Here is a 24404-nt window from a genome sequence, read left to right as displayed (position 1 = left end):
TACACTATGTGTGTCGGATTTCACTTTATTGTTTCTTTCAGCCAGAGAAATGGCGTAGGGCCTATTTCTATGCGCTGCATAAATACAGAATTAAATAAAACCAGGTATAAAGTGTAAGCCGTATCGAGATAGAATTTTCCACAATTTTTTCATCAACAGAGCGTAGATATGGTCTCAGTTATGCAAATTACAAATTTTTCGTTCTTGTCTTTTGTTGAATACAGGAAATACGCATTCGCTTTTTCTCAATCCTAGGACTGCCCTGACATAAACGTTGTTGCATCTAAAATAATTACACTTATGCACGTTACAAATCAAAGTGGATGAGTATAATAACATCAATAGCCTATCGAGTTACAAGTATCAGCCTAACAGATGGTTACTAACAAAAGTCACATTCATAGTAAAGATTCTTACGTATGCTGACATATGCTTACAAGTATACATATGTGTTACATCATAATATTCCCTACGGGACGCACGGATGATCATGGTCGTTTTATCCAGTATCGACGAGACATTTAGCTTCATTTTTTTTTAAATCCCTAGCGACAATCAGAGTATCGAGTCATTTTTAGAGTTTATTCGAACGTTTATTGACACGTAAACACACGGAGTATTTTACGACAATATCTCGGAGTAAAGGTGAAGATTAAAGACACGAATCCTCCTTAAGGTAAGACTCCAGCTTGGAATTATCGATTATTAATATGTAATAACAAGTTTCAAGCACATTGTTGCTTATCGTTACTATTATAATGCCACATAGTATGATTCGTCCGAAGATCTAGGAATTACGCTTAACGCTAAATTACCCGCGTCTTCAGTGCAACCTACAACAAGTGCGTTGCCGGATCTAAGAATTTGCCTAAGCTCTTTCTTTTCAGTTATCTCTTTTAACATAAATAATTTTGCTGAAAATCAGGATTTGCCATCGATAGCCGTTTGTTTCGAAGTCCTAAAACTATTTTTCGCTTCTGATCGGTATAAGATATTTCGATAATGGTTATCGTCCAGCTTCAACATCACAGATACATCTTCTTTGTTTTGGTTGCGTGAGTTTGAAATTTATTCATTTAGCAGAAATGCAACTGTTTGCTCAACGTATTGTTCATTTTTGGTAACAAGTGGCGTATTTTTAGACGAAACGTGAATCGGGAGCTATTTCGAGAGATTGCTTCGTTAGCACTTGCCGCTAGTAGACGGAATTCGCGGAGTAACGAAGTAGCCTAGCATACAACACCTTTCCCTAAGTATTAATCTTATTATTAGCATTAAATATAGAAATACACATATACCTAAGTTGTATCTTTTTATTTTTATTATTTTTTTTTGGTGACGTGCACGTCATTTTTTGTCATTGTTATAGATTTTTGTTACATTTTGCCATCCTTATATCCCGGTTATCCCCGCGCGAAGCGACGCGTGCAACAATTGATCGGACGTACGACCATCACGATTCGGTATATTGCCACATTTGTGCTCGCGCGAAGCAACGCACGTAGAAAGTGATCAGACTATAATCTATTTTAGACCCTACATTATATCAACGTGCTCCTGCTTAATCTCGCGCTGAGATTTCCGCGGCCAAAATGATATAATCTCTAATAGCGTACTTGAAATTCGAAGATATTGGCTCGACGAAAGTGTGCGTCGTTAATTGTCGCGCAAAGCTTAACGCCGGCGTTTAATCATAACTTTCCTTATGCATGCTGAAACGAGAAAGAAGCAAATCGAAGGAAAACGTATTCTAAGAAAAATGCGTATAATCCAATATCCTAAAATAACACGCGTGTAGGCGTTATAGCATTCAGAACGCGCTCTTAGCACTCTCCGTGCCTAAAAAATTTCTGCAGGACTGGTGACGCCCGATCTAATATTTTATATTAGATTATAATTCGTTAATTCGATCTTTAATTCGCGGCAACTAAAGTGTCCCGGGTGTGTGCCATGATTTCCGAATAAGTCGACATTTTAGCTGCACTGAGAGAAATGTTTTGTTGAAACAACCAAAATTAACCAAAATTTTGTTACAGTAACAAAATTTTGGTTGTTTCAACAAAACTTTCTTCAACATTTCTCTCAGTGTGATCATCGCGACTGATCGAAGACGCGCTGTTTCTATTTCAGTCGATTTCTCTATTTCTAGGAAGGTTTGCTAAGCGAATTACGGTGGGAGCGAGAGAAGCTTCAGAGTCCCCCGTTTGGTGCGATGCAAACGACGGAACGATCAGTTCTTTAATTCATTATAGTACAAAAAATGTAACGCGTCGCGATGACGAGATTATTCGTTCCGATCCACTCTTAGGATTTCCGTTTTGGGTTTTTTTTTTTTTTTTTTTTTTTTTTAGCATGACCGTCCAGAATAACGCGCTGAGCAAAATGCGTTAGATCGCCTACTATTACGCCATTCCGCGATCTTGACGGAAGCAGCGTTCGAACGTCAAGGGAAGGCTCGATAACGAATCGATGACGTTTGCTCGAACAGTCAGACGGTTTCGCGGATAGAATCGACTCCACTCGGGTCTGCCTCATAAAGACAACACCGTCGGTTCGTTACGGGCAGCCCAAATTCGGATCGTGAGATCGCTACGCCTCGCGGCAATCGCGGGATGATGAATCAGCGGGAGGATTTCCGATCCTAAAAATCGTAGCTTCGCGAAAAATAGCAAGAAATGCCGTTGTCGCGGGAAAGAAAACGGCGGAGTCAATCTCGACCAAAATCTCGTCTGTATTCGAAGTCGATGTATTCTTGGACAGGACAGTCAGTGAAACGTCACGTGACATCGTAGGAAAACACCACCTCCGCGTCGCGGCTATTTAAGATGGACCCGCGACTCGCGCTGAATCAGAAGTCGACTCGGGCGATATACGGAATAGTCCGGTGATCTTCGAGTAAATCAATCGCGGATCTTCACGTTCCTAGATAAAAGTACGGTAGCACGTGTGATATTCCCGTGTTGCGCTTCTTCGCGAGTGTGTACCGCACCCCCCGCGGGATTACCCCGTTTATCCTCGCATCCTCACTTACGCACTAATTTGTTTTTGTTGTATTTGGGAAGGATGAAGGATACCAATAAGGATTACATCCTTATTATAATCCTATCGTAATCCTATATTATAATCCTACAACTTAAGATTACTTAAGAGTAACCTTACACGCTATTTACCTCAATTTATGCGTATGTTTTAGATCAGAATGTTAAGCTTATTACTTATGTTTTGTGCGGAATAATCTTAAACTAACGGATCCTTAGTTAATTTGCCAGTTAGTGCCCATCTCAGTGAATCATCTACCGTCGAGAACGGTCGTTGAAAACGCGTGTCCTTAATTATTGAATAAGCGAAGAGGGAAGAATTTTTTTGTCGCGAGTCACCCGCGATGTGCGGAGATCGCAGGTAATCGTTAATCATCGATATTGCGTATAATTGGTAAATCGCGCACAGTTTCAGACGCGCGTAATGAGGTACAAGGCTGTTGCGGAGGGCGTATGACTATAAACTAGTCCCTGCGCTGGTTCTGGATTGATCGTTATCGTTGTTCCATCGCTTAAGTTGGTCGATACTCAATTTCCGACAATTCCTGTCGGCCCGAGATTGAGCTCGGAGCTCTCGCTTAAAAACTCCCTGCGTGATCTTACGCGAACGGACTAGCTTCTTGCGGTTACGCTTCTGCCGCTTACGACTTACAACTAGCCTAAACTTTAGTGAATTTTTGTTCTCTCTTTTTTGAGTACCTGTCGCGAAACCGATTTACGATCTACTAACAGTATTATCTTTTCGGTCATCTATTCTCGCGTTCGTATTAATTTCGCGTTGCTCACTTAACTTGTTAGGAATTATTGAGTTGCGCGGGTCTGGTGTAATGCGTAAGAGGCTCCCAGATCCGCGATTTAGACCTGGAGTGGTTGCACGAGGGTGTTTTTTAGCTGGTGCAAGCCCGGAATAACTTTCGAATCTGTTTACGCGAAGTTTCTCTATCGTCGCACGAGGAAAGTTGTGTTAGATTATGTCGAAGGTCGTCTGATCTATGTTGCGTGATGGTATAATAGCAAGAAGAGTTAAGATCTTTTTTTTTTATATACAGATTTATCCAGTTATCGTCGAAGGGAAGAATTCAAGTAAAAGTGAGTTTTTCGCGTATGTGTATTAGATTTTAACGATTTTAACGGGGTGACACCTAGCTGTCACACCTAGCTGTCGCACCTAATCTATTAACGTGCAAGTTAGCGCTCTTACGTTTCCCTAAAAATTATCGATTAACCGTACCAACGAGTAGCCTAATTATTAGCGATTAGTGTCATCGACGTATGACGAGTCGGATTGGGACCTCGTTTATTGTGACCTTTATATTATTAATACGTTAGATGCTTATTGTGACTTTTATATTATTAATGCGCATTTTGTATGCATTTCACCTCGAAAACTCATCCACTCCGAAATGGATGACTTGGTAAGTCTTTTGTAACTACGATGTGCTTCGGCCGTTGTAAGATTTGCATGATAAATTTTCATCTATTGAGATCGCGTGTATAAATGCCTGCAAATTAGAACTGTATATTAATAGTATTTCGAGAGTAATTCCAAAAGATTAATTTATCTGCTTAACGATAATTCTTAAATACCGCCCGATCAAGAATATTAACGAGAGAATAAATGTATGATGTATGAGAAATAACGATTAATAATATTTTCGGTTATCTTGGCGTACCCTAGCTTACGTAGCTTAAAACTTAGAATTATAGTGCATACGCTGTGGTTACTATTTAATCGCGTTACTGTCTATGCGTCACTTACTTTGGAATACTTCGGTCTACTTCGGTTTTCATTCACTCTTGTCTCTCGCCCGGGCTGTCCATATTTTATCTTTTCAATTTCCGTTGAAAATGCTCTTCTCTTTTTTTGTTTTCCGATGGGATTTTTAAAGATCAAGCGAAAAGCACCGATCAGTCGTTACCGATTGTCGCGCTGATGTTTGCAGATGTCGATCGTGCCGCTCGTTTTCCGTAATTGGTGGGACGACTTCGACCGTCCCGTCTCACGACTTTTGGACCAGCACTTCGGCACCGGCCTCCACCGCGACGATCTGATCTCAAGTCTCACCGGTCTCGGCATCGATCGGCCACCCCTACGCTCGATCTTCGGGAATAGACCATACTACCGACCATGGGGCAACGTGACGCGACAAAGTTCGAGCGGAACCAGCACGATCCAGTTGGACAATGATACTTTCCAGGTTGGTGTTTATAGAACGACTTTGCGATACTGAACTCCAACGAAACGGGCTCAACATTACACGGTGCAATCAGATCGAAAGTGAATTTGCGTATCTTTTTCTCGCTCTTTTGCAGATCTCTATGATTTTGAATTTGAATAGGTCTAAATGTGGCTCTTTGCGAACAGGATAATATTTTTGGCTTGTTGTTATAGGTCGCCTGCACAATGGAGCATTGAAATATTGGAAGACTTTATATTTCTACTTCAATTTTAATTTATTCACGATTATTTCAATGGGTGTGAAGATAAATTTTTTCAATTTTACTGAGAAATGATTTTTTTCAACTGAGACTTTGTTGGTTTTGTAGTCAAGTTTTGTAGTTCATATTCAAATATCTTATCAAGAACACAAAATCTCATATACTTAATTTTTTTTCTATTTTTAATGTGCAGTTACTCAAAAGGTTTACTCAAAAAATTATTGCCAAACTATTTTTGTTTCCTTTGATATTTGCCAGTGTTTTGAGTGTCTCTCTGCTTGTTATTTGTTTCCCGTTCGTTAGAGAAGTAGTATTAGAAGTTTATTCAATTTATTGCATCGACAGGTAGAGCGATAGAATATGTACGGAATCTGTCAGGCTAGAAAATACGTCTTTTTCCGCGATCGTGCTCGTCCATGTTACGTGACATTCCACTGTGAAAATGGTCTTTTGCTACTTTTTCTGTTCAGCATTCGATTTGTCGTTTCATCTTTTCGTGGCGAAACACGAAAGATGGCCTTAAATTATAAACCTTACATTACAAGGATAATTTTGCTTAGGCCCAGTAACTCCTCTTGTTATTTTTGGTCGTCTTAATACCTATATCCTAGTATGTCCATGTATATATTCAATTATGCATTACGCATTAATTTAGCCTAGTAACGCGCAGGTCTTGCGATCAGGCGGACTTATCAAAGCCGAAGTAACGTATCTTTTTGTCGAAATCAATTTTATCTTGCAAATTATATTCACGTATCGTATATTTAATTCGTGAGACGTTGGTTGATCAAATTTTTCATCGTAGAGTTATTATTGAGTTTTTGTCAGGAAAGTGTTAAAAGCTTACTTAAGATATATTATAGGGCGGAAGTACTGCTGTGTAACGGTCCAATTCCGTCTTTCGCAGGATCCTGAAGAATATCATAGAGCAGGATCCTGCGAAAGATGGGAATTGGCCGAAAATTATTCAGAACTAATAGAAGTTCAGGGAATATTTAATCTCGCTGTCTTACGTAATAATCGATAATAATAATAACTCAAGAATAATAATAACCGATAATGCAAATGGACAATAAGAGACTGTTATCACTTTTCGATTGATCTGCAATTCAAAATCTCACCGCTAATTTCGCCTCAGAAGAATATCGTTATACTAAATTGCTTATAATTTTTGCAAGCCGCTTCTACACGTGTGCTCTTACAGTTTCCGGAAGAAGCTCTCTTCTGTCTCGTAATCTCAAAATCGCGTAAAATGACGTAAAATTATTCGTAATATTTTTCCTGTTAAATGTGCGTTTGTCGTTGGATATGACTTCGTGGTGCGGCAAGAAAGCGTAAACAAGAAGCAACGCGCGTTAAAATTACCACGGAATGCCCCGAATGCGAGTGTGATGCAAACGTGTTTATTTTTAGACGGGTTTTTCGCGTATTTTTAGTCGTTGTAATGCCGCGGAACTGTCCACAACTGGCTGGACATACCTAGCTTCCTCAGATTACGGAAAAATTACAAACCAATAGCCGTTGCGTTTCCTAGCACGGAGCGTATCGAAGAAATATACGGCTTTACGAGTGTGTTGGTCAGAAAAATCCATGTAAGGCTCGCGATTCGGGCTGATATGCACGCGATTAATGCTTAGGATTAACACGCGCTGCGGGGTATATCGATTATCTTACGCTTGCAGTTATCCTAAAACATATAGTAGACAAGTCGAGAATCAGGAATCAGTCGAATGCCTTGCTGTCGCGTCCGAGAGTATCGCGAATGAATTTAAATCGTCTGATCAATTTATACAAAATGTTTCTCTCCCTTTCTTTGTCTCTCTCATTCTCTCTCTTTCCGAGAGGTTCGAGTGCAGATATGCAGGGCGCTATTATCCCTTCGATTATAAGACGTCGTTGGATCTTTGACCTTTCGTTTGATTTCACACTGGATAAAACGTCCGCGGGGTTTGCTACTTCCCGATCCTCAAGATCGTTCAGCTATCGCGCCTCGGATCTAGCGTAACTTAGTAACTCGACAGTAATATCGATTAATATACATCAGTCGCCCAATAAGTTTAATTTTACATACGCAAGCTATAGATACGTGTTTACTCGGCGCGGTGTACAACTTGTGTCGCGACACGCCTAAATTAAGTTCGCAAAAGCGTTGTCGCGACACGCCTAAATTAAATTCGCAAAAGCGTAAGTCGGTTATGCTGTAATCGTTAATTATCTTATCTCTCCGGAAGTTCGGTAATGCAACAACAAATAAAATATAATCACGTTCGCTGTGTGCGATAACTTAGTCACGGTCTGAAGTAACGGTCTTTTTCGTGTTGTATTGGTTGTTTACGTCGAATATGCAACTTGCCTAAAAGCTCCAAAACTCACGAATTTTACACGGTCTTTGGCTCATCAAATTACATTCGCGCTTTGTCATGTGTGCAACATTGATTCACCTGACAGTTCTAAATTCATGAATTCGAGATCACTCTGTGCTACAATTACATTTATTTCCTCGAGAAAGTTCGATGATGCAACAGCGAACGGAATGTGCTCAATTATGCGTGATAGTAACTTAGGCTAAGACACGACTTAAACTCTTTAGCGGTTCTTAACTCCTTATTTTGGTATCGGTAACTCGAGCGCGATTTGCATCGGACGCAAAATAAATTTTGTGTCGAATACAAAGAGTCTCAAGTGATATCCTACGAAAAAAAGTACAATATTTAATAAGTGTAGTTATAGGGGAAGATACTTTCGTTTACGTTATCTTCTGGCAAAAAAACGAACAGCGAATCGTAATTAGATTTCGAAATATAGAAAAGTCGCAGGAGACAAATGATGAAAGATGACGGGAGTGGCGTAAGAGGAAAGGACAAAAGGGCGCATTCGTAAGAAAGAAAATTAAACGGGACGGAGAAGGGGTGGGGAGGGAAGGGAATGGGAGGAGGAGAGGGGAGGGAAGGGAAAGGAAGGAGAGGGGGGAGAAAAAAGGTGTTAACGGAAAAATCGAAATGGAGACTCTATCTACTCGAACGTTACTTTCGAAGGGAACGAATCAGCCGTTAAAAAGAAAAAGAAACCGCGGCAGGGGATGAAACTAAACGTAAGGGACGGGTGAAACTCAACGCTCGGTAAGAATGGTTAAAAGCAACGAACGAAAAAGTTCCGGAACACCAGAAGGCCCGAAAAACTGATGACTGCATCTGCTGCGGTTGCCGTTGTCTCTATCGTTGTGCATGCATACATTGTGCATCATAACGCGTCATAATTACGCTTTCATAATCGCGCGATCGCGAATCGACCGGGAGGGCGGCAACTCGATTTTTCGACGGATCGGGATGGTGAAACGAGTATTCGATTAGGACTATTTTTTTGGGAGGGATAAGAGGGCGTTTTTTTGCACCTCCCTCTGGACGAGGGAGGGCGAGTAAATCGGATTGGAGAGACGACTTTTCCTTCTGTTTTGCTCTCTTTTATAAGTTATTTTTCTTTGTTACTTCTTTCTCTTTTTTTCCTCTTCCCCGCAAAGGTTCGAATAATCTAATGCTCGTCAAGAAAACATCCACGGCGTTTATCTGTCCCCTTTTACAATGATTTCGTTTGTGCCGAAAAGAATTTAGCTTCTCCTACGGTATGGTAGTTCATCTAATCGCCCTATTTGGACAAGATCCAGTTGTGTAGTAATAGTCACGGTGTTAGCAGATTTCAGTCTAAAGGGACCAATTATCCTTCTCGTTTTGCCCGAAAATGTTCTACGAAAGGTACGCGTATCAAAAAAAGGACGATCGCGCTGCACGATCTCCGGTTAGTCACGCCGGTTTCGGAATCTCTATAAAATCACAGTTTTACCACAGTTCTCATTTTACCTCCCCCTTCTTTAATCGTATTGTGTGTGTATATATATATATATATAATATATGTGTATGTGTGTATGTATATTTCTTCTTTGTTACTTCTACTTTTCCTTCTCTTTCCGCGATATTTTTTCCTCGCGCAATCGCGCGCACGGTTTGCCTGCCGCAGGGTCCGAGGTGACTACTATTCCGTTCGTTATTAACGTCTTATGATTTTTCGTTGAGGGTTCGCGCGCGAGAAATCGCGCGCTGCAGCCACGGAATAAAATATGCAACCGAAAGAGTAGATGTATCGCGTCTCGCGCTTAGTCAGTCTTGTTCGAATGGAAGAACCGAGGCTCGTGCCGTCCCCCACGAGCGCTGACGCACCCCTTCAAAGGGTGCGCCGCTCACGCGAATGGGACCCACGGGGCCCGATCCCCCGCCCTGTTTTATAATCTCTATACAAAAATAAATGCTTTTTGAATACCCACAACAATAGAATCGTACAAAATGACTTTTGTGCTTTTTTTTCTCTCCTTCTTACACGGAACTCGCGTTTCTCTCTATCTCTTTTATTTGTACAAAATATGTCTGCGCGCAGCACTCGAGTCGACCGTCCGCGGAGCGGTCGCTCCGCAAACCTTCTTCTTCCTCCTCCCTTCTACTCTTTCTTTTCTTTTGGTACTATTTTCGAAAATGCACAGCCAGTTATCCTCCGCTAATCTCTTCGCGCTCGCGTTCGCCGCCGAGCTCCAGGATCACGCAGGATCACCCGGAGAAACTCGGGCACGCTTGCCTCACTACTTATAGGTTGTTAAAGCTTCCTCTCGTCAAAATGTTGTTTACCTCTCTCTTCTGTTTTTTTTTTTGTTTTTTTTTTGGTTTTGTTTTTATTGATGAAGGAATTTTATTTCCTCTCTCGCCGAAGCGAGCCGTCCCGGCGGTCGCAAAGGACCGCCAATAAATCACCTACTTGTATGTGTGCTCGTTTTCTTGATCGTAAAAAAAAAAAGGAACAATTTCACACAAGTAGGTGCGCCGACAACTACATCTTCCCGGTTTGCTTTTGTACCATAACGCGCAATAATCTAAATAAACGCGGGTTACATATGAGTGAATCGAGACGAGAAGAAAATTATTATTTTTTACGATGCTCTTATCTGACGGTCGGGATAGGATCTAGAACGTTAGCTGAATTGTCATTTTCCTCGCTCGTCGCGGAGGAACTCCAACAACCGGGCCTGATCGGCGATTCCCTGAACGCGGAGGGCGTGAAAAGGACGAATGTGAGATTTATCTGACGAAACGCTGTTTCAGATGGTAAGCCGGAATTATTGTGCCTGAAATAGCTCGCCTAACGCGTACGATGTTTTAGGATTTAGAATATGCGCTAAAATATGCACAGCGGCGTTCGAGATCCTCTTCCAGACGAAAATTCAGTCGAGCCAGAGCAAGAACGTAACATCAAAATAAAAGAAACGCTAATTCGCGCGGTGCAAGAAAAGGGTGGTGGGTCTTATTGCTCTCAAAAATCGACCATTATTTTTCGGAGTAAGCTCATTCGGGAGTGATATCGATACTTAACTTTCGCATTACGGATGCATGGCGGCTGTTTTACGATCGCTCACGGAAGAAATGCGAGAGACTTCTATTCCTCGGTGACGGACGAGAGGGGATCCTGAGCGAAGCTAAGTGACAAAAGCCCCCTTCCCGCGGGGCTGCGCTCTCTGATCCGCAGGTGATACTGGACGTGCAACAATTCTCACCGGACGAGATCTCGGTGAAGACGGTCGACAATCACGTCGTTGTCGAGGCCAAGCACGAGGAGAAGCAGGACGAGCACGGCTACATCAGCAGACACTTCGTACGCAGATACGTCCTACCTCCGTCTCACGACCTCGTCAACATCACCTCGACCCTCTCCTCGGATGGTGTGCTAACTATCACGGCGCCCAAAAAGGTACGCTCGACCGAGCCGAGACAATCCGCGTTAACATCCGCCTAGCTCCCTCATTCGCGGATTCAACCGCGAACGAACGGAGCCCTCTTTCTCTCTCCCTCTATCGCTCCCTTCTCTCGCTCTCTCTCCCCTCTCTCGTCTTTGTTATAGCTGATGTGGCTTACGTTACATATTTGACTTTTGCTTTTCGATTCCGACGTTCCCAATGCTGCGCCTCAGTGTGCAGTACTAGAGGAGGCAGATGGTGCCGACGGTTTTGGATCAAACACTACGAGCTCTGCTCTAAACTACAAAACAGAATATCTCTCGTTAACGTACGGAATTCAGGGGCGCAGTCTTTGCGCGTGGACGAGGCACATTCGCGGTATATCGTTAGATCAGCGTGCGTCGATTTTAAAGCAAGTTCCTGAAACTCGGCGATACCATGCAAAAGCGAATGACAAACTATCCGCGAAAAGACGACGATAACACGCTAAACGGTGTCCTTATCTCGATATTTAATCCCTTAATGTCCCCAGATTTAAAAGCAATTGCATTTTCGGTGAGTTTCAAAAATTGAATTCTGTTAAAATCGATGACACTTAGTCGACAGTCGAGTGTTCCTCGTCAAACGTGACACAGTTTTAATTTATTATGTAATTTATCGATTTATCGATATTGATCGATATCGATTAATTTATCACTATTGATATTTATCGATAATTAATTTTTTTGCTTATTTACATCATCTTTCTTAGTTTTTAGCTGTCAAGTACCATAAAGTGAATTTAATTGCAAATGTATACATATATATATTTAATTAATTATATATTTAATATATTAAATTTTAAATTCCCTATATCTAAATTTTGACTGTAAATTTATGGTTCTCTTGTGCGATGATTCCGGATGATTCCGACGCGTAAAAGTTAATAAAATTATCGGGGTAGAGACCTCTTTTTTGCAGATGATATGAATATATAAAGTTCATAAGTAGTGTATATGTTATAGTAGAATAAAACAGTTCAAAGCCGCATTTGTTATCCGCACTATATGCCTCGTACATTGACCTTAATCGTCGTATTTTTAACTATTTAAATTCATTGTTCAGACACATAATCCTATTAACTTAATGCATAATATATTATCGTCTAGACACCTTGTGCGCTTACCTATTATCGCAGTTCTCTTCGCATATTTGTTCGAAGCGTGAAGGAATTTCACAAATTCTAATCACGGCTGTTATCGTCGCGTACGGATTGTTCAAGCACCGACCCCGTAGGGTGCACTAAAAAACACAAACATAGCTCTCATAATTCGCTTATCGGGGCATCCGACGTTTATTTCTGTACATATGTTTTTCAGAACGTGACGCCGGCTGGCACGGAAAGAGTCGTCAACATTGTTCAAACGGGAGTACCAGCTGCCAAGCCGGTTCCCGTGGAAACAACTGTTGCTACTACTACTACTACGACCACCACTACCACCGACTAAGGAATTCATTGTCCGAAACTTTCATTCCGACATTTCACTTCATTCTTTTACTTTCTCGATTCTGGATATAGCAAAGCAATTTTGTAGAATGACAGAATCGTGCCGTACATAATAATTCTCTAATATTTTACCAAAATATAATTTTTTAATGCATAATATACATATATTTTGTTACATGATATAAATTATAATACCTTAAAATAGCGTAAAATTTATTTGTAATGTTCAATCGAGTTATCAGAGTAGCATCATCAATATGTTAATTTTAGCTTAAGTTTAATTGATTTTCTTTCCTTGTCTCTTCAATCCTAATTTGGAAAGAGAGATAACTAATTTCTGAGAGAGAAACAATTAAACCTCGGTTAAAATCCCTGAGAGAAAGTCTAATAATATAATTTACATGTGTGTATATAACTGGAATTTAGAGATTGTCAATTAAAAAAAAAAAGAAATACCAAAATGTTAAGCATCATAATATAATTTATATTCATCTTCCTTAGTATTGCTGCTTTCCAATCGCATTATCAATAATTACAGCAAATAAATTGTTTCCCTTTTAAATGCCCATCCAGAGAGATGGCTGAGTGCAACTGTGACCTCAACCATCTTCATTACTTTTACAATAAAAGTTAATACGATAAAATTTTATACACCAAATCTAATATCAGCAAATACCATGCAAATTATAAATTTCCTACTCAACAATTTAAGTATAATATAACATATGTGTATGTTGCATTTGTCGAATAGGAAGTTCTAAGTTGCATGTTACTTAATGTTTTCTAGGATTAGATCAACCCCAGCAAACCTCAACTAACAGTATTGCGTCAATGTCATTATTTCCCACTCAACAATGTATAACATATGTTATACCGCACTTGCATTGTTGAGTGTGAAATAATTCAAATAATAATATAGACGCACTGTTTATAGTTCTTGTTTGCTGGGATGAATCAAACGATCGCGTTGGAGCATCATCAAGCGAATAAGAGAAAAGAATTAAGAAAAACCCGAAAACTCGGGGGGGAATACCTACGGTAAACTGTCGCGCTCCGCACCGTGGTGCCCGCTCGCCTACATTTTCCCGTGCCGGCGGTCTCGACGAAGTAAGAAGCCGAAGTGTGTTACACTGATGGTGGAGGGTGAAGGGGGTCTTCGGGTGTTCGCAGCGTCCGAACTGAACCAGGGTTTGTTTACGAATGCGCCGCGGCTGGCCGGCCGGCCGCTTTATATAGGCGCGCGCCGCGTCGCCGCAGCGCGCGGAGGAAGCTTCGAGATCTCCGGCGGCGTCTCCCTCGCTCCGCCGCGGCGCGCGTAATGCGCAATTCCGCGCGATCGATCGTTTCGGGCCTTTCGCGGCACCCGACGCCAACGGCGCCATCGTAATCGGCATCGTCGCGACGAGATCTGTCGATCGGTACGTCGATCGCGACATTTTTTCCACGGCATAGCCGAAAAATCAGCAAATGCCGAGTATTGATCGGCGCCCGGCCCGGCCGGCAGGGACGACGGGATTTCTGGCACGTTCGCTCAGCTCGACCGGGCGGGGGGGGGCCCACCATAACGCCCAACCTATACAGGAGAATGCCGCCGCTTCCCCTCTCGCCCCCGCCGCCATTAGTACAGTCACCGGTGTGTGTGATGTAATGCCATGCCGTTTGTATAACGTGGCGTAGCCTTCTCGTCAACCGGCGCGCCGGTCTCATGTGCGCGTCGATTTGTTTCGTATTTCGAAAGAGGTACCTGCGGCAGAGGACCCGGATAGGAAAAAAAAGAAATACGGACATGTTTTGAGGCTTATTGCGTAACGAAGCGACCGCGCGGGGAACCTGTATACTTCGTAGGTGCGAGGCATGACCTTGGCCTGCCTCGTGTCCGTCCGAAATATTTACTCCGCAAGGAATTACGCGAGGAATTACGTTCGCAGGACGATTGATTTATGTCGCAGAGAAGACATTCCAGGGCGTGACGAAATGCGCGCTCTGTACAACGTGCGATAATGAGGATTCTGTTATCGCCGAGAGAGACAGAGAGAGAGAGGCCGTTATCACTGGTGGACCGATTAGACCGGTTGTTTTCGTAAATATTTTGTAAGCGTACGGTACCACGGTGGGGGCGGTGGGAGAGGACGCTACGCATCGTCCAACATTGCGAAATCGCGTGCGTGCGCCACGCCGAAACGCTGAAATGAAACGCAGTTTCTTCGGTCGGGGAAACGTTCGTGGTGGGATTTCCGTGCTGCGCAGGCAACTCGCGGAGTGACCTTGCGGTCGTCCCCGGCGTAGTTCCTTTTTTTTTCTCTTTTTTTATCAGCTCTTGAGGCGAGCGACAGCGGCTATTTTTACGACATTTGGAGGCGCGGTCGCGGGAGACCGGCCGGCCTGCGACGCACGACGACGCGTGTTTGCAAACACGCGAGAGGGGCCCCCGGCCCCCGGACTCACTCGCGGCGTGGTACGGGCGGCGATAGAGCGTGAGAGTGAGCAATTTCGATGCGAGCGCGAGATGGTCGGCAACAATCGGAGGCGCAAACATTACGCAACGTAACGCCAGCCCGCCTCGCGCCGCGGTTTGGATGTGGGTCGCCGGGACGATCCTCGCTATGCCCGGAGACGCGTAATCGTGAAGAGAGAGAGAAAGAGAGAGAGAGAGAGGGAAAAATGAGGAGATAAATGAATCCGCGCGCATTAGAGATCGCAACGGTTTCGGCGGTGCGCGACCGTCGGGCAACGGCGTATAATGTAGCGGCGTACAACCGGGTTGCATAACATTACGTTGGTCCCTCTCTCTCTTTCTCTCTCTCGGTGTATCATGTGCCGCTCTATCGATTTCCTTTTCATATTGCTCGTTAGCCCGGCCCGAACGTATCCACAAAGGCCGCTCCATTTTAAGTAGACGCAATTAATGCAATTTTATTCAGAGAGATATATGTATGAGGGGGGCGCGCGCGCGCGCGCGCACGTACGCGCGCTAGATACTTATCTCTCCCTGCGAGATCGTCTTTTTGTCGGCCGTTGACAACGGCCGGCGGATTAAGCTCCGACGGAAGGGTTGAACGGAGAACTACTTGTATACTTCATAGAAATAACAATGCGCCCCGTGCGATACCGCGTTACATTCAGATGTCATTCAGAGCGGCGTAATGAAATGCTAAGGTAGAGACGGTTGCCAACTATGTTGCGTCAAACGGGAACGGGCGTGATGATCTGTGGGAACTTTCTCAACGATCGCGATGTCTCTCTTCTTGCCGATCTCGGTTAGGCGATCTCTTGTCGGTACATGTCGGAAGATTGCGGTGTATACAGTTAGCGCACATCGCTAACGAACGGACTCTCAATTGGTACACCTTCCCACCGATGTAGCCTTTTTTTTTCTGATTCTGACAGGTCACTGGAACAAATCGACACAGTTAGAAAATCGAGAGCACGTTCTTTCCGATCTCAGGAGAACGATTAATTACAAAGAAATGCATTTACAGTTAGGAAATGTCGTGTGTAATTCGACGATCTCGCGGTATACCTCGAATATCCCAGTTTAAATTTCTTACTCGGCGCATCGCTCGTAAGTAAATAAATTTAGAACGAGCGATATGACCAAGTATATAGCGTGTGGTTTTTATATGTGGTTTCACATTCTGATTGCGAGCGGTCTCCAAGCAGTAATATGGCTCAGCAAATTTACTGAATAATAAATTCCTTCAAGTACATATAATACGTTCTGTGTGTTTTCACACATTTTTTTTTAAATATGCGAACACTGTTAAATATTAAGGATGAAAATTTAAACTAATATATCGTGTGGTTTTTATGTGGTTTCACGTTCTGATTGCGAGCGGTCCGCAAGCAGTAATATGACTCAGCAAAAAAATTTGCTGAATAATAAATTCCATCGAGTACATATAATAGATACGTTCTGTATACTTTACACATTTTTTTAAATATGCGAACACTGTTAAATATTAAGGAATAAATGTTAAACCTTGAGTTTAATAAATTGAGTTAAATAATACTTTGTTATTTTTAACTCCCATGTGTGTCAAAATTTATTATATTAACTCTGTTGGTTTAATTAAATTAACATTGTTTTAGTTAAATTAACGACAATATTTTGAGTAGGAGCAGTGGCGACCTATAGATATGGTTAAAAGTGACTCAAATTGAGTATAATTTGACACTGCGTGGTTGACAGTGAACAACTTACATCTCAGCAATTAGTAATAGCAATTGATTTCCTTAACAGATATCTACAGGTATAACGGATTCGAGAAATCGCAGATATTGCAGTTTAGGTGCTTTCCACCGAACGTTCTAGAACATTCGAGGCTCAGCTGCAGCAGCTAATCGATAGATGCACGAAGCGAGTTATATAGATATAACGTATAGAAAGTGCGCAAATGTTCGCTGTCTCCGACCCAGCAAAATAAACGGATCGATTATACGTTTCGTGCATTATTCCCTTCTCCACGGATTGTGTTTACCAGTGATAAAAATAGGAATTGCACGGTAGAGATTAATATAACTTCGTCGCAAGCTATTAAAAAAAAAAAATTCTTATTATTCTTGCGACTCTGATATTAATATCTACGCGTAAATTAAAGCCTATACCATTATAGTGTAAAAAAAACCTCAGTTTTTTTTTCCAACAAAATATACAGCTTGTAATGTTGTCAGAATGAAGAATAGCTTCGATGTAAAGTTAGACGGTTTTCCTCGCGTTCTCATCTATATTAAACCCAACAAGTTGTTTATACTTGATCGCACAGCCGGGATAGCAAAGGGTGAACGTCTATTACGCAATAGGGACGAAAATTGCCCCACCCATAATCGACGAGCGCGGCGCAGAACTTCGATCTGCCGGCGGGGAACGAAAGAGCGACTACGTCGCAATATTCTCTCCCTCGGAGGCCCCGGGGGCTGTATAAAGTTCTCCTCTCGCCATCGCGGCACCACGGTCAACCCTCATCAGATCGCTACATAAATAACGAACTCTCATTCGCGCGGCGTCATGCTTCCCCGAGCGGACGGGTAACCTGCCTGCCTGCCTGCCTGCCCTGCCCTGCCCGCTGAACTAATTTTAGTTTGCCTCGCCGGTACCGCGCGACCTTGAACTCGGCAGTCACGTCGAGGATGATGTTGCATCACGGGGTCGGGATACACCGGCGGATATATACTCGAATCTCAAATCTGGACCCGGAGATTCCGGTCGCGCGCGCGCGCGGCCGGCCGTGTCGTGTCAAGCCGGACCAACCGGTCGAGCCGGCCAGCCGGTTTGCAAACGATCTGCCCGGTTTGACACTTGTGACACGACAATGCTGCAAGGTATACCTTTTTCCACGGGAGCTAGGCAACATGGGCGTTTTCGAGTCCCGGGATGTACGCAGGTGTGTGTGTGTGTGTGTGTGTGTGTGTGTGTGTGTACGCGGTGCGGCGGCCTGGGGCGCGCGTTTCTCGAAACGTCGACGAAACGCCCCGCGCGCTATCGATCGCATCCGTGACCAAGTCCCAGCCGGCGAGAGTGTGTCGCTGGGTGAAGGTTGATGAACCTACGCCGGTTACGATGTTTTCGCCCGGCCCGGCCGGTGCAAATCCCGACGTATCCACCGGATAAATTACGGAAGAAATTGCACAATCCTGTGAGCTGCCGTGCCGGGATTACGCAAGGGATCGTCGTGCGAACCGTCGGAGATCTTTATTCGCAAAATATTACCACGTCAAAACTACGTTACTTTCTCTTAAAATTGAATTAAATTAACAGTTTAAAGGTTTAGACTATATATTATTTTAGTTGGTAAGAATTTACTCATGCGCTGATTTGTTTCGCTATACTGAATACATTTGTACTCATCTGAACAGGAATAAAATGTAATAACAAATAATAGGTTTAAGAAAAATTTGAATTCTTCATTACCATCTATAGTTTGTAACATTATCTTATGCGAATTTATGTGGAAATGATAACAGAAATATATAAATGGAATTTTCTGTATTCTTATTTACAAAATAGAAATATTTCACAATAGAAAAGACAAACGTCACAGCGAATAAAATCGAGTGTCTGTATATATATACATGTGAGCTTTAAGCTTCAGGTTTTGGACCTTTGCTTCGAGAGAAGAAACAAAATTCTAAAAATAATGAGATAAAAATAATGCACAACTCAGCGTGAGATCTTTTAATATTCTAGAAGCATCCAAGATGCACTGCGACCTTATTAGATTTTACCCACTCGGATATTCTATTTTTAAGTGGCGAAGGGAATTGTACCTCCAAACATGATGGATGTACTATTGAAGAAACTAGAAAAATAAACTCAAAAATTTATATATTTATTAACTTTTTTCTATCTAACAAATATAATAGGAACATTGCGCAACTTACACGGCGCAGATCTTCTTTGTCTACAGCCGATTCATGTACCACAATCGATATCAAGATAGTTATAGAGCAAATAATTTATTTATACAATAGGCTTCTTTGTTAAAAAAAAAGAATTTGTATCATATTATTAATGTCTTTTATCGGTTATATATATATATATAATAGCAATAAATAAATTGTTTTTACAAATATTAGAAATATGAGAAAAAACTGGAATTATATTATATTAAAATGTGTATGATCACATTCAACAATTATTAATTTTTAGATGGATTCAATATTTAAATGTTAAATAAATGAGAAAAAAAGTCATTATATTAAGATTATCGTCGAATTATACATCTGCCATCTAGCACAACTGGAAGTTACTCAGAAGAAAACATGACCAATAGATGATAATCTATAATTATGTAATTGTTTATCAAGTAAAATATTAAAAATTAGATTATTATACTATAGCTTCATTTATAGACTGGATATATAATAAATTAAGCCTGTATGTTATTTATATTACATGATTACATTGCACTATTCGAATGTATCTATATATATGTTAAGATTTTTATCATTAGATTCTCTCTTGCTTTGTCGTTTTTCTGTAAACAGCATGTGATAGGCATATGTTCCAAGTAAAGCTCCCGAAATAGGACCAACCCAATAAATCTAATTAGACAAAAAAAATTAAACGATTTGATAGAAATTTAAAAAGAAAAATAAATTAAGGATAAAAGAACATTATTTTTATATTTTATATTAACTATTGTTCGGATATACGTTTCATTCTTATACAAAATATTATATTCTACATAGTTTAATCTCGGAATGATATTGCCACTGAATTAAAACTGAAAAAAAATCATCGATATGCGATGTTTAAATAAACTGACATAGCGTTAAAGATAATTTTGTTATGTGTGCTACAATCGAGTTGCTTGTGCGTTCGTTAACGTAATCGGACTTCTATGTATCGTACATAATCTGATTGTGAGTTGATTATATGAAACAATAAAATACACTATCATTATAAAATCGGAGTCTGACAATCTTAGGAATAAATTTTCGTTTATATTTATAATACAGCAAGATTGTCATATAAAACAGAATTTCCATTTTCAACTTACCCAATGATCCTTCCAAGCATTATTCCAAAATGCAGGCCCGAATGTCCGCGCTGGATTCATACTGCACCCTGTGTAAGGACCCTGAAGGGATAGAAAAGAATAAATTATTGATTTTTTCAATCGCATATTTCACTGTAAAAAGATTATTGGTTTTTTTTATGTACTTTGTTACTTTCCTTTCTTATAAAATGGCAGCTGTATAGGATTTTATTGAAAATTTCATTGAAAATTATTGGACTGTACACAGAATATATTTTTTTCCAGTAAAAGAATAATTGATGCATTGAAGTAATAATAATGTTAATAATAAAGAAAATTGCGTTGTTTAAGAGTAATTTTTTTTTACCGCCGCGAAGGAAAGAGTAGTGACTGAAAGGCCGAATTTGAGGGCGCCTGAGTCCGAAAGGTGAGCGCATCGTGGATCACACGCGGCGCAAAACGCGCAAAGTAAGCAACTCGTGCAAAACACCTCGACTAATAAAGCCTGCACGTTGCTGATCCCCGGATGAACGACCGTCATGCAAACACCGACAGTCGAGTTCGGGTTTCCATCGTTGAACAATTCCGCCGGCGTTATCATCTGCGGGAATACCAAATCATCGTTCGCATCGAATATCGGGTGTACCGTGTAACAATAACGAAACAATAAAACAGCACTTTTAAAATTCCATATCCCCCGATGGCGCCGATAAATTGTCCCAGGATGTAAACCACGCCGGTCGGAATTGACTTCAGGCCCATTATGACCGCGCCGATGGTGATAGCCGGATTAAGATGAGCGCCACTTACGTGACCTATCATCTGAGAAATATCGGCGATTGAAATTTTGTACGCGGAAACACGATGAACCAGACTTTATATGCCTTGTAAAAATATATGTTTTTCATAAAATCTAATCAGCAAAATTTAACTTTATCGATATTGCAAGTTTTATGAAACTTATATCGCATATGAATGAAAAATACATATATTATGCATTACAAGTAATAAGTATAAAATGTAATAATAAGTATCAAATATATAAACTTGGCATTATATGTGTACATTACAAAATCCGTATCATAAAACAAGTGTACATTATACGTATTTTAGTAAATTGTGTTTATTAAATATATTCAGCAAAAAAGAATATTCATATCATTTCGAGGAATCAAGTATTCGACAATACGTACCATAATTATGAGATTCACCGTCAGACCGAAGGTGAGCGCCGGTTGCAGCGGCGGAGGCGGCGCGGATCCCAATCCGCCGATACTTCCCATGCAACCGATGAACAAGAGGACAGCAGTGCCAATGATCTCCGCCACGAACATCGTGATAGTGTTCTTCTGCATCTGCCATATTCCGCCTGTAAAAATTGCATAAGCATATTTTGACATTTATCTGAATTTTGATGTTAAACACTCACTACCTTGATCGTCCGACATGATGATTCGAGTTCACTGACGCGATCTGCGCAAATCGTTGCGCTGCGCGTCACATTCTTCGTATAAGATATTTAAAAAAAATGCGACATCTTATCGATAGATAGGGTAAGTGCTTCTTGTGAATCACTGCATACACTAAGAAGATATGCACATTCACGATATTACATCATTTCTTCGAACTTTAGTAGATATATAAATGATTAATTTTAAATCCAAATCAATAATACTGATAATACTCGATAACTCGATACTACGATAACTCCTGAATGGTCAAAGCCTGGTTTTTTATTTGCACGAGTCTACTTACATTCCGGGTGACCATTCTCTGGAAAGAACTCTACTCCTTCAGCCGACGTGGAAGAATAAAGCTCCGACTCGGAGAGTCTGAAGCTACCACCGTCACAGCGCATGCGTTGCCGCTGAAATTGCATGCGTTTTCCTCGCCATTAAAACTTTCAACGATTCTCGCAGATTGCCCGCAGAAAATCATCGCTATAAGAGATATGAATTACGCACGCAAGTGCCCGCGGTTGGCTCCCGCGGTTGGGGCACGCTCGTGTCCGTCTCAGTCGTTGGGGGGGAATATTCGCGCATCGTCTATAATCCATATAAAAACAAATTGCGAACTAGAAATTCCGCGAGCGATGTCGACGCAACCCTTTACGCTATTTCGCAATCACAATTATAAGGCCGACACGGAGTACGTGGTGAAGGTGGCCAAGACTCTGTTAACGCCCGTCGGTATCTGGCCGCTCTATCGAGGCAACTCCAAAACCGACAAGATCAAGAATCACCTCCAGACAAGCTTGATATTCTGTCTGATGTGCTTTCTGCTCGTCCCGCACGTCATATACACCTTCTTCGACGCGGAGGACCTGACCAAATACATGAAGGTCATAGCCGCCCAGGTGTTCAGCCTGCTCGCCATCATCAAATTCTGGACGATGATCATCAACAGAGATGGGATTAGAGACTGCCTGCAACAGATGGAGATTCAATACAGGGACGTGGAGTGCGAGGAGGATCGCTTGGTGATGACGAAGAGCGCCAAGATCGGCAGACTCTTCACGGTGACGTACCTGGGGCTATCGTACGGCGGCGCGTTGCCTTATCATATAATTATGCCGCTACTAGAGGACAGAATTATCAAGGAGGACAACACGACGCTAATACCCCTGCCGTACCTAAGCGACTACATCTTCTTCGTGGTGGAGGACTTTCCAACGCCGTTCTATGAGATTGTCTTCGTCTCGCAGATCCTGATCAGCAGCATCCTCCTCTCCACCAACACCGGCGTTTACAGCTTAATCGCCAGCTGCGTGATGCACAGTTGCTGTTTGTTCGAGGTCGTACGCAGGCAGATGGAGACAGTCCTCAGCGGCGGGATCGACGATCTCCACGAGCGACTCGGAGGAATAATCGAACACCATATGCGAGCCATCAGGTGAAAGTCTTCATTTGCGCCTTACGCGTTGGTGTCTCTGTAAATTTCTCCAATCGTATTTTCAATTAAATCGCATGCAATATGCATTAATATGCTATTAGTAACTAAGATAAAGACAGAAAAACGCGTTTACGTAATTTACATCAGTTTTATTTACGTTCACTGAGTAATGAAATACATTACAGATTCGCGGAGATGATTGAGAAATCATTAAACATTGTCTTTTTATGCGAGATGGTTGGATGCACTATTATTATATGCTTTCTAGAATTCGGAGTTCTTAAGGTATTTTCATTAATATGAATTATTAGAACAAAATGCAGGATAAAATTCAAACCTACGCTTATGCAAATTTATTTCAGGAATGGGAAGACGGAAAGATTTTACCTATGGGCACATACTTCGTTCTAATGACATCAATATTTGTGAACGTTTATATTGTATCAGCTATCGGTGATCGCCTTAAAGAAGAGGTACATTCCGCAATTTGTATACTAGATAATTCATAATTTATAAAATATTTCGTAATACGTATCCATCGCAATTACAAATAAATAAAAATTTTCCATAAAAATCGCTCGAGCTTGAATTCTAAGAATAATAAAATTAATGTAATCAATTAATCGATCGATTGATTTATTTCTTCCTTTTACGAAGAGCGAGAAAGTAGGAGAAACGTCGTATTTTATCGATTGGTATAATTTGCCATCAAAAATCGTGAGGGATTTAATGCTGGTGATGCTCAGATCAAACCGCCCATCAACCTTGACGGCCGCAAAAATATTCGATCTTTCCCTTCAAGGATTCTGCGAGGTAATTGCTTAATGTTTATCTAAAAATTGATACAAATAATATCCGCTATATATGTATTATGCGCGTTTCAGGTGTGCAAAACGTCAGCGGCGTACTTTAATTTTATACGAGCGATGACTACATAAACTCTGGAGTTATATCCTATATATAAACTATCGAACGCCTATGTATAAGAAATGCTAAGCTACCGTCACTTTGTGAGATATATGATATATCTCACTTACTCTTTTTATCAAATATTAGCTAAACAATCACCTCTCTGTCGAACAATAAATCGTATTACTACAATAATCCGAATAGCACACGTCATGCAATTTTCATATACAGTGTCTTCGTCCACAATTTTGCCTCTTCTCCGAAAAGAATTAATTTAAATTACTCTCTGAGTTATACGTCTAAGTTCGCAATATTGTATAATGCGTATTCTTTGTTTTGAACTTTTATTGCCGTATCATTATTTTTCCCTTTCCGAAACTTCTTCCTTTTCT

At 41.3% G+C, this 24404-nt stretch overlaps 3 protein-coding genes across 6 annotated transcripts; 2 read left to right on the top strand and 1 right to left on the bottom strand.

Annotated features, from left to right (window-relative positions):
* Positions 1-9: 9 nt before the first annotated feature.
* LOC139772542 (aquaporin AQPAn.G) lies at positions 10-21701 on the bottom strand. 4 transcript variants are annotated; one of them, XR_011718161.1, is made up of 8 exons: positions 21644-21701; positions 21405-21580; positions 20890-21033; positions 20579-20812; positions 20233-20313; positions 13771-16124; positions 12413-12528; positions 10-11548 (listed from the first exon to the last, which is right to left on the bottom strand). XR_011718161.1 is itself a non-coding variant. In XM_071706315.1 (6 exons), the coding sequence occupies exons 1-6, from the start codon at positions 21657-21659 to the stop codon at positions 19640-19642; spliced, it is 786 nt and encodes a 261-aa protein (XP_071562416.1). In that variant the 5' UTR covers positions 21660-21701; the 3' UTR covers positions 19039-19639. The 4 variants fall into 4 exon arrangements, 1 of the variants encoding a protein (XP_071562416.1); XM_071706315.1 differs by lacking the exons at positions 10-11548; positions 12413-12528; positions 13771-16124 and adding an exon at positions 19039-19774; XR_011718163.1 differs by lacking the exons at positions 20233-20313; positions 20579-20812; positions 20890-21033; positions 21405-21580; positions 21644-21701 and adding an exon at positions 18059-18073 and having other exon boundaries at positions 13767-16124.
* Positions 4982-13229, top strand: LOC139772552 (protein lethal(2)essential for life). The gene is made up of 3 exons (XM_071706341.1): positions 4982-5236; positions 11040-11261; positions 12606-13229. The coding sequence occupies exons 1-3, from the start codon at positions 4982-4984 to the stop codon at positions 12732-12734; spliced, it is 606 nt and encodes a 201-aa protein (XP_071562442.1). The 3' UTR covers positions 12735-13229.
* A 584-nt stretch (positions 21702-22285) lies between the features above and the next one.
* On the top strand, positions 22286-24359 carry LOC139770427 (odorant receptor 82a). Its single transcript, XM_071702359.1, has 5 exons — positions 22286-23103; positions 23289-23388; positions 23466-23576; positions 23761-23916; positions 23988-24359. The coding sequence occupies exons 1-5, from the start codon at positions 22304-22306 to the stop codon at positions 24039-24041; spliced, it is 1221 nt and encodes a 406-aa protein (XP_071558460.1). The 5' UTR covers positions 22286-22303; the 3' UTR covers positions 24042-24359.
* Positions 24360-24404: the final 45 nt, after the last annotated feature.

This window comes from Temnothorax nylanderi, unplaced genomic scaffold (assembly GCF_030848795.1).
Source record: "Temnothorax nylanderi isolate EJ_2023f unplaced genomic scaffold, tnyl_v1.0 TNYL_tig0003_pilon, whole genome shotgun sequence".
In the NCBI taxonomy this organism is placed as follows: Eukaryota; Metazoa; Arthropoda; class Insecta; order Hymenoptera; family Formicidae; genus Temnothorax; species Temnothorax nylanderi.
The sequence above is the reverse complement of the archived record's forward strand: the minus strand, read 5'-3'. Positions and strand labels throughout refer to the sequence as shown.